This window comes from Anabrus simplex, chromosome 7 (genome assembly GCF_040414725.1).
Source record: "Anabrus simplex isolate iqAnaSimp1 chromosome 7, ASM4041472v1, whole genome shotgun sequence".
Classification (NCBI taxonomy): domain Eukaryota; kingdom Metazoa; phylum Arthropoda; class Insecta; order Orthoptera; family Tettigoniidae; genus Anabrus; species Anabrus simplex.
This window is the reverse complement of record NC_090271.1, coordinates 31,687,499-31,706,495: the sequence shown is the minus strand read 5'-3', so window position 1 is coordinate 31,706,495 and position 18,997 is coordinate 31,687,499. Positions and strand designations below refer to the sequence as shown.

The 18,997-nt window shown below is 44.2% G+C and overlaps 1 protein-coding gene across 1 annotated transcript in view; it reads left to right on the top strand.

The window, feature by feature from the left end:
• LOC136877219 (hemolymph lipopolysaccharide-binding protein) overlaps positions 1-18,997 on the top strand; it is a 94,553-nt gene that overhangs the window by 65,157 nt on the left and 10,399 nt on the right. The window contains exon 4 of the mRNA XM_067151068.2: positions 9,456-9,728. Within this exon, the coding sequence (XP_067007169.2) occupies positions 9,456-9,728 (273 nt within the window). The remainder of the gene's footprint in view (positions 1-9,455; positions 9,729-18,997) is intronic.

Below are 18,997 nucleotides of genomic sequence, written 5' to 3'. Positions count from 1 at the left end.
ATCGGGCGATCTGGCGGGCCAGGGGACAGGTCCTTCCCTTCCTATCCATTTATCAGGATACGTCGCATGGAGACGGTTCCGGACGACCACTGCCACGTGCGGTAGAGCTCCGTCATGTTGAAACCAAATCCTGCATCGGTCAAGGAGTGTCACATGTTCCAAAAACGGTGTTAGTTCTCCTTGGATAAACCGCAGATAGCGTTGGCTGCTCAGATGGCCCTCAAAATATGGGGACCGATGAGATGATTACCCATGATTCCACACCATTCATTCACGCCCCACTGTACATGAAAAGCTGTCTGTCGCACCCAATGGGGATTATTCACACTCCAGTAATGCATATTATGGAGATTAACGGTTCCATTGTTGAGGAATCGTGCTTCGTCCCTAAATAAGAGAATAGCTAGAAAAGCAGGATCAGTGTCAACATGCTGTAGGATCCTTTGACAGAACGCCACCCGAGCATCGAAATCATGACCATGGAGCTCCTGGTGTAAGTGCAGAAGGTACAGGTGAAACCGGTGGGTATGCAATATCCGCAAAACAGACGCTCGGCTGATGTTCGTCTCCTGTGCAATGGCCCGTGTGTTAGTATAAGGGTTCCACCGAATAGCGTCAAACACGACCTCTTCATTGTCAACAGACGTCACGGGATGATCTCAAACAGGCCGCGTTCTTCTCAGAGATGTAGTATCCTGCAGGCGTCTTTACACTCCGAAATGTCATGCCCGTCGGATGTCGTCTATCCGGATAGCGTTCTTGGTACAGGTGTTGTGCCTGGTATGCATTCTGCCTAGCTTCTCCATAGATAAGTAACATATCCACATACTCGTCGCTGGAATACATCTCGAGGCAGTGAATAAACTTTATATTGTGAATTGCTTCGAAGGAGGGGAGTTCGCGCAGCTACATACATACTGTACACGCCATCGCAAGTTGTTATCGTTCCAATGGGGCATACTTTCCCCTGCCTATGGTCTACGGAGCTTGGAACGTGCACGACGTAGCTAACTGGCCACAGACCATCATCTCCTCATCTTCGTCAAATACAGTAGAGACAATACGCGACACTCTGCGAGATATCGAGGGACAGCGATTAGAGCTCTCTCTAGGGGAGTGACCTGAGAGTTACTGATTCTGTCATAAGAGCACGTGCATTTGTTTGTGAAGTTTTTGGCGTTATTTATGCGTTTGCATTAAGTTGACATAAGTAAATAGTAGCGTGTGTCATTCCTTTATATCTCCTCTCAGTATGAGTGGAAAGATATGTGCTGTGTTTGGCTGCAATAACTATGAAGTGCAGAAGGATTCGCGGTCTTTCTTCCGTTTCCCTCGTGACAAGAAAATGTAAGTAAATATTGTGTTTGCATATATATTCTTCCAGTTACAACGAGATTTTTATAGTACTTCCTAAACATCTGACCTGCGCTACCCACATTTTAACTGGCTTAAAATATAATAAGCTTATTTTATTGTATACGTATAGTGCAGCAGTTAACCTTCAATACCGATGTGTTGTTGTAGGTGTGATCTGTGGGTTTGATTTAATTCAGGAAAATAATATGCATATGAGTGTGGCTGGTTGTGTTCCAAGTTACCCCATTTGGAATGCCGTAATGCGTTGTCAAGCACTAAAGAAAATATGGGTGATTTATAAATGTACATATTTTGTTGAAACAATATGATGACGCAAATTTGCTTTACCCTAATGTAATGGCATTATGGCAAGTATTGCTTACAGGGAAAGTTTGAATGTTTTTGAGGCTATATTTATGGATTTTCTTTCTGTTAGTAGGCTTCAAGTTAAAAGGAAAATTGCCCAGCTCTTAAATGTAAATTCATTGAATCATGTTTGTAAGGAATGCGCTGATATTTTTGTTGACAAGTGTTTTAATATGATGATACGACGCTTTTAAATGAGGAAAAAAAATCTAGCCGTGAACGTTCAGGCAGGAATTCTAAAGCTAAAAAGGTAATACATAAATGAAAGATCAAGCCCTTTCACAGCAGTCCATTTCACATCTTGATTATATGTCTAATTTCAGTCTTTAAATTCTTTAATTCTTCATTCATTTATCCAGAATTGCTTTAGCAACTTTGAAGTTAATATCTTAGTAACACTTTCTTTCTAGACGTAATTTATTTATCCATTTCCGTATATACATTTCCATTGATATTTGAATTTAGCGCGAATTTTCAGGTCAAGCCACTAGGAGCGCCACTTCCGAATTGTCTCCCAATTTAACAAGGCTAAATCCGGAAGTGTCGCGTATTGTCTCTACTGTATTTGGAGTTAGCTACCCTGCCTAAATATTAGCGGGAAGTAACTGGGGAGTTAGGTAACTTTCCTTTTATAGCATGGCATTCCTCTGGTTCATACATGGTATGATAACTACTGATATGTGACACACCGGTTCATCACAGTATTCCAGACATTCTGTCCCTGCATGTTATACTGTAGTTATAGGAATGGGGAGGTTGCTCACGAAACGGACAGCAAAAGAGCAGTGATCAGCGCTGCTTGTGATGGATCCTTTCGGTTCTGAAACTTGGCACGGTTTGAACGGCAGCGTAGTACAGTGCTGTTGGTGAAAAGTGAGTGTGCCGTATCTAACTTGATCCAGCACTTCGTATGAGAGCATTGCTTTTAACCACGACATTACAGTCGGTTAACGTTGAATGCTAACAAGAATGCTGACGTCATAGTCTTATTTTATTTGGAATAAGCCATTGTAAATTGTCTTCTTTTGTTCTCTTCTTTGATTCTCTTGACTCGCTAAGTATTATCGTTACGCCATTATAATGAAATATGTCCAAATGAATTGTGAGTGGCAGCAGCCAATACAATGAAAACTCCCAAAACGATCTTCACATGATAAACGATATATGGCCTTCCCTTCGTGTTTCTCTGGTAAAACTAAGAGCTATGTTATGTAATAAATTCTTACTCACAACGTGTACAGTACTTCATTTAGACCGAGCTCGATAGCTGCAGTCGCGTAAGTGCGGCCAGCATCCAGTATTCGGGAGATAGTGGGTTCGAGCCCCACTGTACCAGGCGAGCTGGCCGTGCGGTTAAGGGCACGCGGCTGTGAGCTTGCATCTGGGAGATAGTGGGTTGGAATCCCACGGTCGGAAGCCTTGAATATTGTTTTCCGTGGTTACCCATTTTCACACCAGGCAAATGCTGGGGCTGTATCTTAATTAAGGTCAGGGCCGCTTCCTTCCCAGTCCTAGCACTTTCCTTTTCCATCTTCGCCATAAGACCTATCTGTGCTGGTGCGACGTAAAGCCAATAGCAAGAAAAGAACTTCATTTAGAACTCTGTATATAGTGTAGGGTACATCAGCTAGTCAGTCCTAAGATTGGTTTGCAGCGGGGTTCGTTCTTCTCCTCCACTCGGCCGGCCTCTTAAGAAGGGCATTCCGTAGGTATCGAGGTCACATATGATAGATGAAAGTGAGGAGCTTGGCACAAGTAAGTCGAAGCAATGCCAGGACTCAGATAAGGGCCCTGTGGTTGCCAACCCACGCTCCCAAGTTAAGAGCCCCTGGGATCCCGTTTAGTCGCCTCTTACGAAAGGCAGGAGATTCCGTGGCTGTTATTCTACCACCCCCACCCACAGGTGGCTTGAACCAAGGAACACATTACACAAATAATTTTGTAAATAAGTTAATTTGGCTGGAATTCGGATCAAAATGAAAAGGAGTAAAGAAACAAGCGAGTTTAGGCCGGAAGGGATCTGAATTTACTGATTTTTTAGTTTGATAGAGTTATCCAAAGACTCACAAATTGAAACCTTCCGGGGCCATTTGAGGAAATTGCCTAATTGTACGTTTTTCGAAGTATGGGGACCCCTACTTTGTCTGCAAAGAAATGTTTCAATATTTAAAATGGAAGAGATCCGAGGATTTGAAAAATTAAGATATCGGCTAAGAAAAGACAATGGCCACGAAAGGCGTGAAAATGAATGACTGCCTAGGCCTCGAGAGCTCCAACACTGAGGATGTCTTGACGAGCTGCTTCTTTAGACCAGGTTGATACTGATAGAAGCGAAGAATATTTTCTCGTTAAAGGCTACCCCGGCCTGGTTATCCGTGTCTGGGAGACAAACTACTTTTTTAATGCATGCATGAATTCATTTCATTTATTAATTCATCCATCGTCATTGGAATGTTGTCATGTCATCTGCTGGAGTTCCGTAGAATGGTAGTGGTGGTGATTATTGTTTTAAGAGGAAGTACAACTGGGCAACCATTCTCTATATAACACTAATCTGAGGGAAGAAATGGAAGGGGTATGACACTTCGAAGAATGAAGGTATCGGCCAAAGGAAGACAAGGGCCACGAAGGGCGAGAAAATGAAACATTCTCTAGCCCTCGGAAACCTAATAGCGTCGGGGTCGGAAAAGAACATGAGTTGAACAAGGGAGGGCGGATAGGAGAGATGAAAGTAAGGAGCCTGGCACAAGTAAGTGGAAGCAATGCCAGGACTCAGCTTAGGTGGCCGTGCTGGTGATTATTGTTTTAAGAGGAAGGACAACTGGGCAACCTTCCTCTATATAACACTAATCAGAAAAAAAAAAAACAATGGAAGGGGTCCGACACTTCGAAGAATGGAGGTATCGGCTAAGGGCGGACATGGGCCACAAAGGAAGTGAAAATGAAAGACTCCCTAGGTCTCCATACGTAATACCGTCGGGGTCAGAAAAGAACAAGACTTGACCAAGAGAGTTCGGATATGATGGATGAAAGTGAGGAGCCAGGCACAAGTAAGTGGAAGCAATGCCAGAACTCAGCTAAGGGAACCGTGGTCGCCAGACAACGCTCCAAATTTCAGAGCTCTTGGGGCCCCATTTAGTCACCTCTTACGACAGGCAGGGGATACCGTGAGTGTTATTCTACTTCCCCCACCCACAGGGGGACGAGGTCGCCAACACACGCTCCCAAGTTAAGAGCCCCTTGAGCTACTTTTAGTCGCCTCTTACGACAGGCAGGGGATACCGTGGTTGTTATTCTACGGCCCCCACCCACAGGGGGACGAGGTCGCCAACACACGCTCCCAAGTTAAGAGCCCCTTGGGCCACTTTTAGTCGCCTCTTACGACCGACCAGCCACAGGGGGACGAGGTCGCCAACACACGCTCCCAAGTTAAGAGCCCCTTGGGACACTTTTAGTCTCTTCTTACGACAGACAGGGATACCGTGGTTGTTATTCTACTGCCCCCACCCACAGAGGGACGAGGTCGCCAACACACGCTCCCAAGTTAAGAGCCCCTTGCGCCACTTTTAGTCGCCTCTTACGACCGACCAGCCACAGGGGGACGAGGTCGCCAACACACGCTCCCAAGTTAAGAGCCCCTTGGGACACTTTTAGTCTCTTCTTACGACAGACAGGGATACCGTGGTTGTTATTTTGCCGCGCTGACCCGCAGGGGGAGTTGCGCTAAAACAGTGGTACGCGGAGTCGTCTCCAGGGATACACAAATTTATCGTGGCTCCTAACTGTTTGCAGTGGGCAGTTGAGCCTGTTCATTTTCAATAAAATCTTGTTTTCATTTACTTTATTTGTCTACCACTACACAGAGTCCCATTTCCGAACTATAAATTCTGAATAAGTGTCAGTTTGTATCTGTCAATGACTAGGTAGTAAAACTGATTATTTACTCTACATTGTTTTTTAATTTTTTTGTTTCGAAATCAACGCATTCAAATCTATTTTTGTTCAGTAGGAGGTTTCGTGTAATTTTGAGAAACAAGACAAGTAAGGAAATTATACTTTATAACGGTCTTCCTCAAGGATCGGTATTAGCACCTCTGCTGTATAACTCATACATATCAGACTTACAGAAAACAGCCTCCAAAGTATTTGGTTATGCGGATCACTGTGCATTCGCAACGCAGGGCAAATCTATGGAGAACACCGAAGATACGCTGACAGCTGATATCGCCACCTTGGATCAGTACTTTCGTAAATGGAGACTTAGGCCTAGTTTGAGTAAAAGTAAAGTCTCATGTTTCCTTCTCAACAACAAACTGGCCCACCGTGAACTTAATGTCAAATTCCAGAACACTAGACTTCTTCACAACAGACACCCAAAATACCTCGAAGTAACCCTTGACAGAACACTGTCCTTCAAGGAACATCTGAAGATGACAAAAGCTAAACTCCAGTCATGGAACAATACCATCCACGAACTGTGTGGCACCACCTGGGGTTCTTCTGCTTCGACCTTACGAACTTCATCCCTTGCCCTTGTCTTCTCAACTGCAGGATATTGCTCTCCAGTCTGGCTGAACAGCTGTTACACAAAACTGGTTGACACACAGATAAATCATACTTTGCGCATTGTATCGGGAACCATAAAATCTACCCCCACTTCTTGGTTACCAGTTCTGAGCCATATTCCTCCACCTCACCTACGGAGAAAGAATTCCTTGCTGAGTGAGTACCAGAAGCTGTGTAGGAATTCCAATCTGCCAATTAATGGAGATATACCCAACGCCTTGAACAACAGACATCGGTCCAGAAATCCACCAATAAGGACTGCCAAAATCGTGGTTGACTAATTGAGCCTGCAGGAAGATTGAATTCAAGAAGGGACTTCATGGCTCCAGCTGAGTATCAGAACTTCCCCTGTATTACAAGAATACCAAAAGGATTTGAGCTACTTCGCAAAACCTGGACAACCCTGAATCGTATCATACAGGCCCTGGAAAGTGCGCTGACTTCCTCTATAAATGAGGCAAACTTCCCTCTCCGGAATGTAGCTGCGGTGCCCCTAAGCAAACAGTTCGTCATATAGTGGAACAATACCAATGCCCCCTGAGTGCTTATTAGGGTAACCCAAAATACTTCCTTCAACCAAATCCTTCTTGTATAGACTATTTGCAGAGTTTGGTGGTGAAATTGTAACCTGAATTTGTAATTGTAATTGTGTGCTTTATATTTAATGTCATACGGTAAATAAATAAACGATAGTAATGAAAACCTCGCAGTTCCACTTATGAGAAAACCACGTCTTGTGAAGGCTTGCCGCATGCCTGATGTCGGTAGATGCAGAGTGGGTCTCGGCCCACAAGTGGGCACGGCTCTACCGTGGCTCTACGCCTCTGCATTCGGGAGACCGGACAGGGCTGGACCTCACCGCTGGCTGTGCTGAGAATAATTTTCTGTGGTTATCCGTTCTTCGTCACTAAGCCGAATGCCGGGACAGTTCCTATACAGACCACGGCCGCCAGTACCCTCACCTTGTCCGAGCATCACCTTCACCGTAACAAATCTCCCGGCCTGAGAGACGGCGTCACCGTCTAAGAGGCCTGCCTCCAGCTTCAGGCAAGGAATTAAAACATTTTAGTAGTAATACTTGCCTTAGAAGGAAATAAAGGACTTAAATGTCTGAATAAATGGGCTGTCGTTAATCAGTGAAAATGCCAGGAACAGTTCTCCGGCAAACGTTACTCCGTAGGAGATGCGCGGTTTCCTTTGCCCAGCGACGACATATATACAACACATTATTGTTGTTATTGGGGAACAGGGTGGAGTAGCGGCGTAGCTGCTTGCCTGTCATCCCGACGACCGTGGTTTGTGGTTTGATTCCTGGTGTTGCTGCGGTGGCGATGTCAGGAATGCCATGCGACCTTAAATTTCTGGTTACAAATGTGTCATTCCTCAGTGCGAGCAGGGACCCTAGGAGAGCGGGTAAATATTATTATTATTATTATTATTATTATTATTATTATTATTATTATTATTATTATTATTATTATTATTATAGTTCGTATTATTTAGCATCCAGCAACAATAATTTATTTCTGATATAATCCCAAAATATTTGTCCTTCGGGGGTACAAACGTAAAACAACTGCATTTTGGGGATAATCTACCAAAACTTTTGAATACCGTACCACTGCCCTAGACTGTATAACACTGTTAACGTCTGGGAGTGGTGTTGATTATTGTTTTAAGAGGAAGTACAACTAGTTAACCATCCTCTATGTAACACTAATCAGAGAGAAAAATGGGAAAGGATCCGCCACTTCGAAAAATGAAGATATCGTCCAAAGAAAGGCAAGGGCCACGAAGGGCGTGAAAATGAAAGACTCACTAGGCCTTGCAAACCTAAAAGCGTCGGAGTCGGAAAAGAACAAGAATTGACCTAGGAAGGTCGGATAGGATAGATGAAAGTGAGGAGCCTGGCACAAGTAAGTGGAAGCAATGTCAGGACTCAGCTAAGGGCTTCGTGTTCACCAACCCACGCTCCAAAGTTCAGCGCCCTTGGGACATCTTTTAGTAACCTCTTACGACAGGCAGGGGTTGCCGTGGGTGTAATTCTACCGCCCTCACCCACAGGGAGATAACGTCTGGGACCAAAAAGTAAATACATGAAATACTAAGCTACAATTTAGAGATTGGGTGTAAGTGGTGGTTAGGCGTAATTGTAATGTTCACTGTAGTAAGAAATAAATTAATTGTAACAAGAAAAACATGCATGTATGAAAAATAATTTGGATTACAATAAACTATTACCCTCTTCCCGGTTCCAGAAGATCCGGAGCTAGGGGATGGGAGTGTTCTATTGTAAGACTCAGTCAAACTTCCTCTCAACACAATAATCATTATCATTTCCTGATTTTTTCTAAAGAGATGTGAGCTGCTATATTTGTATATAATAGATAGGTTACCGGCACCCACCTCCATTCATTTGTATATCTCTGTTTATTTTTCGATCAAATCTACATTTTGATTTGCCCCTTTCTTATCCTTCTGCCTTAAAGGAGAACTTACCAACGGTTCTTTTTTAGACCGTGGAGGTTGAGGGTTGCTCTTGTAACCTCGTATGTCACAATACTCTTCCTACCCATTTTATTTCTTAAGACTGGTCACGCCTCCCAGACACATATTTATATGTAGTCCAGCAGAATAATTTTCCTATGCGAATGTGTAAAGTAAAATAAACATTACTATACCATATTGAAGGGATATTGTGTATTTTAAGTCCATTTTCCTTTACACATTCGCATACGAAAATGAACGCAACGAACATTGTTCTGATGGTCTGCGTATACATATCTGACTGCGGGGCGTGACCAGTCTTAAAGAAAATAATGGATAGGAAGAGCATTGGGACATTTTAGATGTAAGTGGTGGTGGTGGTGGTTATTGTTTTAAGAGCAAGTACAACTGGGCAACCAGACTCTATGTAACACTAACCAGAGAGAAAAATAGAAAGGATCCGACACTTCGAAAAATGTAGGTATCAGCCAAAGGAAGACAAGGGTCGCGAAGGCCTAGACTTCGACTGCTCTAATACCGTCGGCGTCAGAGAAGAACAAGAGTTGACCAAGGGAGGTCGGATAGGATAGAAAGGGAGGAGCCTGGCAAAAGTAGGAAGCATTGGGAGATACGAGTTTTTAGATGTAAGACATCGCAATGATACCTTTCTCCTTTTACAGTGAAGGCGAAGGCTGCACCGGCTAGTGACTACGAATTCTTCCCCCTGGTCGGCCGTTACAAGTTGCACACCACAGGAAAGACCTGGGTGGAGGCGTACAACATCTGCGAGCATGAACGGGCACATCTGGCAATCATCAACTCGGAAACAGAAGCTAAAGTGCTGCAGGGGATTTTCCAGCGAGCTCCAAAACCAAAGGAAGTACAATTCAGCAATATCGCTTTCTTGGGCTTCACTGATATTGTAACTGAAGGGAATTACGTAACTATCTTTGGTAAGTCTTAGAATATTAGTAGCTACAGTTCCTTGCTTAGATATAGATAGCGGTGATGATTATAATTATTTTAACCCATACTTTCCCACAGTTCGATTTAGATAATTTCCATCATTGAATAATTTCCTTCTTAATCTCTCCGCAGTTCCAGACAATCCGGAAATAGGGGATGGGAGTATTCTATTCTATTCTCTTCCCCGAGCTCGATAGCTGCAGTCGCTTAAGTGAGGCCAGTATCCAGTATTCGGGAGATGGTGGGTTCGAACCCAACTGTCGGCAGCCCTGAAGATGCTTTTGCGTGGTTTCCTATTTTTACATCAGGCAAATGCTGGGGCTGTACCTTAATTAAGGCCACGGTCACTTCCTTCCCATTTCTAGGCCTTTTCTGTCCCATCGTCGCCATTAGACCTATCTGTGTCGGTGCGACGTAAAGCCAATAGCAAAAAAAAAAAAAAAAAAAAATCAACAACAATCTATTCTATTCCATTCTATTCTATCCTACTGTATTACTCAGTCAAACTTCCTCTCAAAACATCTTCTACGGCCTTTTCCACCTGTGTGTGGTTCCTGTACGAATTGTGTCGCACACGTGGATTTAGTCCTGCTTTGCAGCTGGATGCCCTTTCTGACGCCAACCCTATATAGAAGGCTGAGATCACTATTGCGTGTTTCTATGGTGGCTGGTACTGTAGTGTGTTGTGTGAATATCAACATTAAAGTGTTGGGTCAACACCCAGTTCCCAAGCCAGAATAAGTAATCATTGCAATTAAAATCCCCGATTCGGCAGGGAATCGAACCCGGGACTCTATGAACCGAAGGCCTTAACGCTGACCATTCATCCAATGTGTCGGACATGGATCATTGAAACATACCGTCCTTAATTTGTACCAATACTTGCTTGTTTTGCTTGAAATGTCATTATTGGCATATTGTGTATAGACACTGTCGGCGTCTGTGGTGTAGTGGTTAGTGTAATTAACTGACAATCCCGGACGCCCGGGTTCGATTTCCGGCTCTGCAACGAAATTTGAAAAGTGGTGCGAGGGCAGCAACGGTTTCCACTCAGCCTCGGTGGTGATTATCGTTTTAAGAGGAAGTACAACTAGGCAACATCCTCTGTATAACACTAATCAGAGGGAAAAAGTGGAAGGGGTTCGACACTTCGAAAACAGATGGTATCGGCCAAAGGAAGACAAGGGTCACAAAGGGCATGAAAATGAAGGACTCCCTAGGCCTCCATACGTAATACCGTCGGGGTCGGGAAAGAACAAGAGTTGACCAAGTGAGGTCGGATAGGATAGATGAAAGTGAGGAGCCTGGAACAAGTAAGTGGAAGCAATGCCAGGACTCAGCCTCGGGAGGTCAACTGAGTAGATCTGAGTTCGGTTCCCTCTTACGCCATCCTCGGGGTGGTTTTCCGTGGTTTCCCACTTTTCCCCCGGGCAAATGCTAGGATGGCACCTAACTGAAGGCAACGGCCGCTTCCTTCCCTCTTCCTTGTCTATCCCTCCCAATCTTCTGATCCTCAACAAAACCCATGTTCTGTACAACAGGTGAGACCGCTTGGGCGAGGTACTGGGCCTCCTGCCAAGTTTCATCCCCGACCCAAACTTTAACGCTCCAGGACACTGCCTTTGAGGCGGGAGAGGTCCCTTCCTGAGTCTGAGGGAAAAAGAAAGACAGAAAGAATTATATCGACACTTCTATATATATAAAATAAGAGTTTTGTCTGTACATTGCTTAGAATTTGAAAAGAATGGTATTTCTGTATCGGACATGTCCACAGTAACCAGGAAATGCACTTTTTACTTTTCCGTAATTTCTGTCTGTCTGTCTGTCTGTCTGTCTGTCTGTCTGTCTGTCTGTCTGTCTGTCTGTCTGTCTGTCTGTCTGTACACGCATCACTAGAAAACGGCCAAAGGAAATTCAATGAAAATCTGTATACAAACCCGGGAAATAAGTCGCTACAATCTAGGCCGTAAATAATTTTATTCACGCTGATAGAAATGGTAGCTTAGGGGAAGGCCTAAAATTTAATTTTCAAATATTTGTGTTTTTAGTAGTCCTATCTTCACAAAAATTGGTATGCAAAGTCTAGGAATACGTCGCTACAATCTAGCCTATGAATAATTTTATTCACGCTGAGTGAAATGGTAGTTTAGGGGAAGGCCTAAAATTTAATTTTTAATTATTTTCGTTATTAGTGGTCCTGTTTCATTGAAAATTGGTATGCAAAGTTGGAAAATGAGCCACTACAATTTAAGCTATAAGTAATTCTATTTACGCTGAGTGAAATGATAGTTTAGGGGAAGGCCTAAATGTAATTCTCAAATATGTATATTATTAGTTGTATCGATAAATACTACATCACCAAAGTTATAGAGAATAAAATTTCCGACCATTTATGTCTTATACATTTTTACCGTACCGGCTATGATAACACAGATATTCATGAATTTGTATTTTTGTTGCTAAGTCCATATCAGCGCCGAACCACGAGAAAATGGGTTAACATAATTTTATGAAAATCGGTATATAGAGTCGGGGAATAAGAAACTAGAGTCTAGGCTATAAACAATTTTATTCATCCTGGATGAATTTGTAGTTTAGGGGAAGGTGCCTAAAATGTCATTTTTAAATACCAATGTTATTGGTCCTCTTGAAAAATACTATCTATCTATCTATCTATCTATATATATAAAATAAGAGTTTTGTCTGTACATTGCTCAGAATTTGAAAAGAATGGTATTTCTGTATCGGCCATGTCCATAGTAAAAAGGAAATTCATTTTTTCTTTTCCGTAATTTCTGTCTGTCTGTCTGTCTGTCTGTCTGTCTGTCTGTCTGTCTGTCTGTCTGTCTGTCTGTCTGTCTGTCTGTCTGTCTGTCTGTCTGTCTGTCTGTCTGTATGTATGTATGTATGTACACGCATCACGAGAAAACGACTGAAGAGAATTGATTAAAAATCGGTATGCAAAGTCGGGGAATAAGTTGCTACAATCTAGGCTATAAATTATTTTAATCACGCTGATGAAAATGGCAGTTTAGGGGAAGGCCTTAAATTTAATTCTCAAATATTTATGTTATTAGTGGTCGTATCTTAATGAAAACCGGTAAACAAAGTTGGTGAATAAGTCACTATAATCCATGGTATAAATAATAATTTTATTCACGCTGAGTGAAATGGTAGTTTAGGGGAGGCCTAAAATGTAATTCTCAAATATTTATGTTATTGGTGGTCGTATCTTAATGAAAATCGGTATTCAAAGTCGGGAAATGCGTCGGTATTTCTAGGCGGTAAATAATATTCACGCTGAGTGAAATGGTAGTTTAGCGGAAGGCCTAAAATTCAATTCTCAAATATTTGTTATTTGTGGTCGTATCTTAACGGTCGGTTGGCAAAGTTGGGGAATAAGTCGCTACAGTTTAGGCCATAAATAATTGTATTCAGACTGAGAAAAGTGGTAGTTTACGGAAGGCCTAAAATTTACTTCTGAAATATTCATATTATTAGTGGTCCTATCTTAATAAAAATCAGTATACAAATTTGGGGATCAAGTCGCTATAATCTAGGCCATAAATAATTTTATTCACGCTGAGTGAAATGGTACATTGACTGACAGAGCAAATGCAACACCAAGAAGGAGTGGTCAGAACATTATGCCAATTGCAGGGTAGACTGACGTCACTGAGGTATGCTCATGATGTGAAATGCGCCGCTGTGCTGCGCACGTAGCGAACGATAAATGGGACACGGCGTTGGCGAATGGCCCACTTCGTACCGTGATTTCTCAGCCGACAGTCATTGTAGAACGTGTTGTCGTGTGCCACAGGACACGTGTATAGCTAAGAATGCCAGGCCGCCGTCAACGGAGGCATTTCCAGCAGACAGACGACTTTACGAGGGGTATGGTGATCGGGCTGAGAAGGGCAGATTGGTTGCTTCGTCAAATCGCAGCCGATACCCATAGGGATGTGTCCAGGGTGCAGCGCCTGTGGCGAAGATGGTTGGCGCAGGGACATGTGGCACGTGCGAGGGGTCCAGGCGCAGCCCGAGTGACGTCAGCACGCGAGGATCGGCGCATCCGCCGCCAAGCGGTGGCAGCCCCGCACGCCACGCCACGTCAACCGCCATTCTTCAGCATATGCAAGACACCCTGGCTGTTCCAATATCGACCAGAACAATTTCCCGTCGATTGGTTGAAGGAGGCCTGCACTCCCGGCGTCCGCTCAGAAGACTACCATTGCCTCCACAGCATAGACGTGCACGCCTGGCATGGTGCCGGGCTAGAGCGACTTGGATGAGGGAATGGCGGAACGTCGTGTTCTCCGATGAGTCACGCTTCTGTTCTGTCAGTGATAGTCACCGCAGACGAGTGTGGCGTCGGCGTGGAGAAAGGTCAAATCCGGCAGTAACTGTGGAGCGCCCTACCGCTAGACAACGCGGCATCATGGTTTGGGGCGCTATTGCGTATGATTCCACATCACCTCTAGTGCGTATTCAAGGCACGTTAAATGCCCACCGCTACGTGCAGCATGTGCTGCGGCCGGTGGCACTCCCGTACCTTCAGGGGCTGCCCAATGCTCTGTTTCAGCAGGATAATGCCCGCCCACACACTGCTCGCATCTCCCAACAGGCTCTACGAGGTGTACAGATGCTTCCGTGGCCAGCGTACTCTCCGGATCTCACCAATCGAACACGTGTGGGATCTCATTGGACGCCGTTTGCAAACTCTGCCCCAGCCTCGTACGGACGACCAAGTGTGGCAAATGGTTGACAGAGAATGGAGAACCATCCCTCAGGACACCATCCGCACTCTTATTGACTCTGTACCTCGACGTGTTTCTGCGTGCATCGCCGCTCGCGGTGGTCCTACATCCTACTGAGTCGATGCCGTGCGCATTGTGTAACCTGCATATCGGTTTGAAATAAACATCAATTATTCGTCCGTGCCGTCTCTGTTTTTTCCCCAACTTTCATCCCTTTCGAACCACTCCTTCTCGGTGTTGCATTTGCTCTGTCAGTCAGTGTATTTTAGGGCAAGGCCTAACATTTAATTCTCAATTATTCATGTTATTAGTGGTCGCATCGATATAAATACTACATAGCTAAAATTATACAGTATTAAATTTCCGATCATTTACGTCTTATTCATTGTTACCATACCGGCTATTATCACAGAGATATTCATGAATTTGGATATTTCTTACCAAGTCCGTATCAACGCCAGATCACAAGAAAATGGGTGAACAGAATTTAATGAAAATCGGTATGTAAAGTCGGAGAATAATGAACTACAGTCTATGCTATAAATTATTTTATAAGGCGCCCTAATATCACAAAGTGGAAAAAAACTAAATGTGAAAACCTACAATATAGAAAACTCATAAAATTGATCAACAATAACGTTACATTGACCATTGTTTGTTGTGATGTGCTTTGTGTCTTCTGTTGCCACTCATCTCCGAAGGATAGGATTACTGCTGCGTACCGAGTTTTTATTTATTTACCTTACGTTGCACCGACACAGATAAGTCTTATGGTGACGATGGGGTAGGAAAGAGCTAGGGGTGTGAAGGAATCGGCCTTGACCTTAACTAAGGTGCAGCCAAAGCATTTGACTGGTATGAAAATGGGAAAGCACGGAATACCATCTTCAGGGCAGCTGACAGTGGGGATCGAATCCACTATTTCCTGGATGTAAGCTCCCAGCTGCGCGCCTCTAACAACACGGCCAACTCGCCCGGTTGTACCGAGTTTAACAGCCTGCCTGAATATTGACGGGAAGTAGCTGAGAGTTAGATAACCTTCTTCTTTAGCATGTCATTCCTCTGGTTCATAAATTTTCTGATACTACTGGTACGTAACACGCTGGTTCATCAGAGCATTGAAGCTATTCAGTCCCTACACTGTTGCACTGATTGGAATGAGCAGAGTGCATATTTAACGGAATAATATCAGAGGAGTGTCCACGGCTGTCTCCGGCCTGGTCATTCCAGCTTTGGAACTTTGGACTGTTAGATTGGCACCTTAGTACTGTTCGTTAAAAGTGAGAAAATGTGCGTTTTTTCATTTGATCGAGTATTTTATATGATACCATTGCTTTTAATCGCTACTTTCCTACTGACGTTTTTGTAATGACCTATATTGACTTCAGTTATGAAAACCACAAAGTCAGTCTTTCTGAAAATTCCGTAGCGAAGCACGGGTACATCAGCTAGTCTGAAATAAAATATACAAGCTTCTTTCAGTGGTGGTGGTGGTGATTATAGTCTTAAGAGGAAGTACAACTAGCCAACCATTCTCTATATAACATTAATCAGAGAGAAAAAAATGGAAGGGGTCCAACACTTCGACACTTCAGCCAAAGAAAGACAAGTGCCACAAAGGGCGTGAAAATGAAAGACTCCCTACGCCTGGGAAACGTAATAGCGTCGGGGTCGGAAAAGAACAAAAGTTGACCAAGGGAGGTCCGATAGGATAAATGAAAGAGAGGAGCCTGGCACGAGTAAGTGTAAGCAATTCCAGGACTGAGCTAAAGGCCCCGTGGTCGCCAACTCACGCTCCGAAGTTCAGAGTCCCTGGGGCCCCGTTTAGTGGGCAGGGGATACCGTGGACGTTATTCAACCGTCCCCACCCACAGGAGGAGATGAAAAATAGATACAGGTAGGCCCGTACTGACGCGCAGGTCATATGGGCCCGGGCCGGGGCGGCAAGTGTTAAAACAAATTTATGTAAATCTCAAACTCAGCAACTCTTGGCTATGTTATCAAGACGAAGGACCTTAACATGGATTTTGAAAATGTGATTAAAATGTTCGCTATTACACAAGCAAGAAAAAAATGTTTCGCCTAGTGTTATTCTGTGTTGTTGCAGTGTTAATTTGTACTTGGAAGCTTAGTACCAATGTTGTGGCTTAGTTGTCGTATGTTTAGTAGTTTTGATGATTTCTATCTTTATTTTGTTTTTCAAGAACCTTTTAATGTCTTTTTGTGTATCAGCTTTTTACTAAATATAACTCTCAAACCTTACACAAAGAATTTTTTGTGAAAAATGTTCTCGGGGCCAGGGTAAAATATACACAGTTCAAAAAATTAGAGGAACACGGTTTTGAACGTATGCGATGCTCCACAAAACAATACCTCACACCAAGGTATATTACCAGCTAAACCATTATTCTGTACCGTTGAAGTATACAAAAGAACATCGATCGATTCGCGTTCATTTTCAGAGTACAAACGGAAATGTCCAAATAGTGGCGAAAACAAAGTGATAACAGTCCTCCCGTGGTGGTGGTGGTGGTGGTGATTATTGTTTTAAGAAGTAGTACAACCAGGCAACCATCTTCTATATAACACTAATCAGAGAGAAAAATGGAAGGGATCCGACACTTCGAAAAATGAAGATGAAGATGAAGATAAGGGCCACGAATGGCGAGAAAATGAAAGGCTCCCTAGCCCTCGCAAATCTAATAGCATCGGGGTCGGAAAAGAACAAGAGTTGACCAAGGAAGGTCTGATAAGGATACATGAAAGTGAGGAGCCTGGCACAAGTAAGTGGGAGCAATGCCAGGACAGCTAAGGGCCCCGTGATCGCCAACCCACGCTTCAAAGTTCAGAGCCCCTGGGGCTAACAGTCCTCCAGGGTTGATTTTTATCACAGTTGGAGAGCTTCAGTACGGTGTATGTCCTCCACGAGTATTTATCATACCTTAGAACCTACGTGGCATGCTCAGTATAAGACGACGGAGGTCACGTTGCGGTATCAGGTCCCATTCTTCAATGAGAGGCTATTCGAGGTCTTGGAGAGTCTGTGGTGGAACAGGACGCGCACGAGCAATTCTGTCAAGCCTATACCACACATGCTCGATGGGTTTAAGGTCGGAACTCACTGCTGGCCTTTCCATCTCTTGAATGTCCAGTTCTCGCAAGACAGCTCTGGTGGAGCGCGCTATATGAGCCCTGGCATAGTCGTGCATGAGTATGAATTCAGGGCCAACACCGTATGCAACAACCAACACATGCTGCAAAGTATCTGTTCGATGTACCCCACAGCGGTAAGATTTCCGCGGACGGCGACAAGATCCCTACGGCCATCAATATTGATGCCACCCCACATCATCACAGAACCTTGTCCGAATCGATCGCCTTCCGGGGCAACATTTGGCATGTACTGCTCACCACGGCATCTCCATACGCGTTGACGTCCATCACTCTGTGTCAGGGGAAATCTGGACTCGCGTGTGAACAACACAGGTCTCCATTGATGTGGGTACGAGCAAAGAGAAGGCGAGCTGCGCGAAGTTGCTGCGTTAAACGGAGCACTCGAAGAGGACGTCTGAGTCGTAGGACACTTCTCTTAACCTGTTCCTTACTGTCTGGTCAGAAGCCGTGACCCCAGTGACCCTTCTGAGGCCTTTTTGCAGTTCTCTGGCAGTAGCTGAACGACGCCACAACGCACAGAAGGTCAGATATCGGTCATCCTGTGGGGTTATCATGCGTCCACGACTTTGTACAACCCTCCTCTCCTTTTGAACCGGCCTGCTTCATTGTAGTGATTCTGCAAGTGTTGAATAACTGACGGAGAGACATTGAGATCCACAGCAACACGACGAAAAGTCCATCCTTCCTGGGTCAAGGTGACGGCCCTTGCGACTTGAACCTTGTTAAGATGTCTCAGGGGAGGTGGTGGTGGTGGTGGTGGTGGTGGTGGTGATTATTGTTTTAAGAGGAAGTACAACTAGGCAACCATCCTCTATATAACACTAATCAGAGGGAAAAATCGAAGAGGTCCGACACTTCGAAAAATGAAGGCATCGGCCAAAGGAAGACAAGGGCCACGAAGGGTATGAAAATGAAAGACTCCCTAGGATTCCATACGTAACACTGTCGGGGTCTGAAAAAGAAAAGAATTGACCAAGGGAGGTCAGTAGATACTTTTGGACAGTTGGACAGACATGCTCTCCAGAGAGGCCTCCGCCGCCTTGACCTCTGGCAAAGTCACTGACTATGCTGGATAAGACTGCATGCTTAACCTCACATCCACCATCTTGGAGGGGCATAACCTTACTTTTTACACGTAAGAGAGCAAGCCTAACCTCAGGGAGGGGCCTAACATCTCTTTTACGACGAGATGCCCTTCCTGACGCCTAAGAGAGCGAGCTGAACCTCTAAGCCGCTATCTTGAAGGGCCTATCCTTAGTTTTACGGCCAGATGCCCTTCCTGACACTACCTTTAGTATTAGGACAATGGCGATTCTCAAGACATT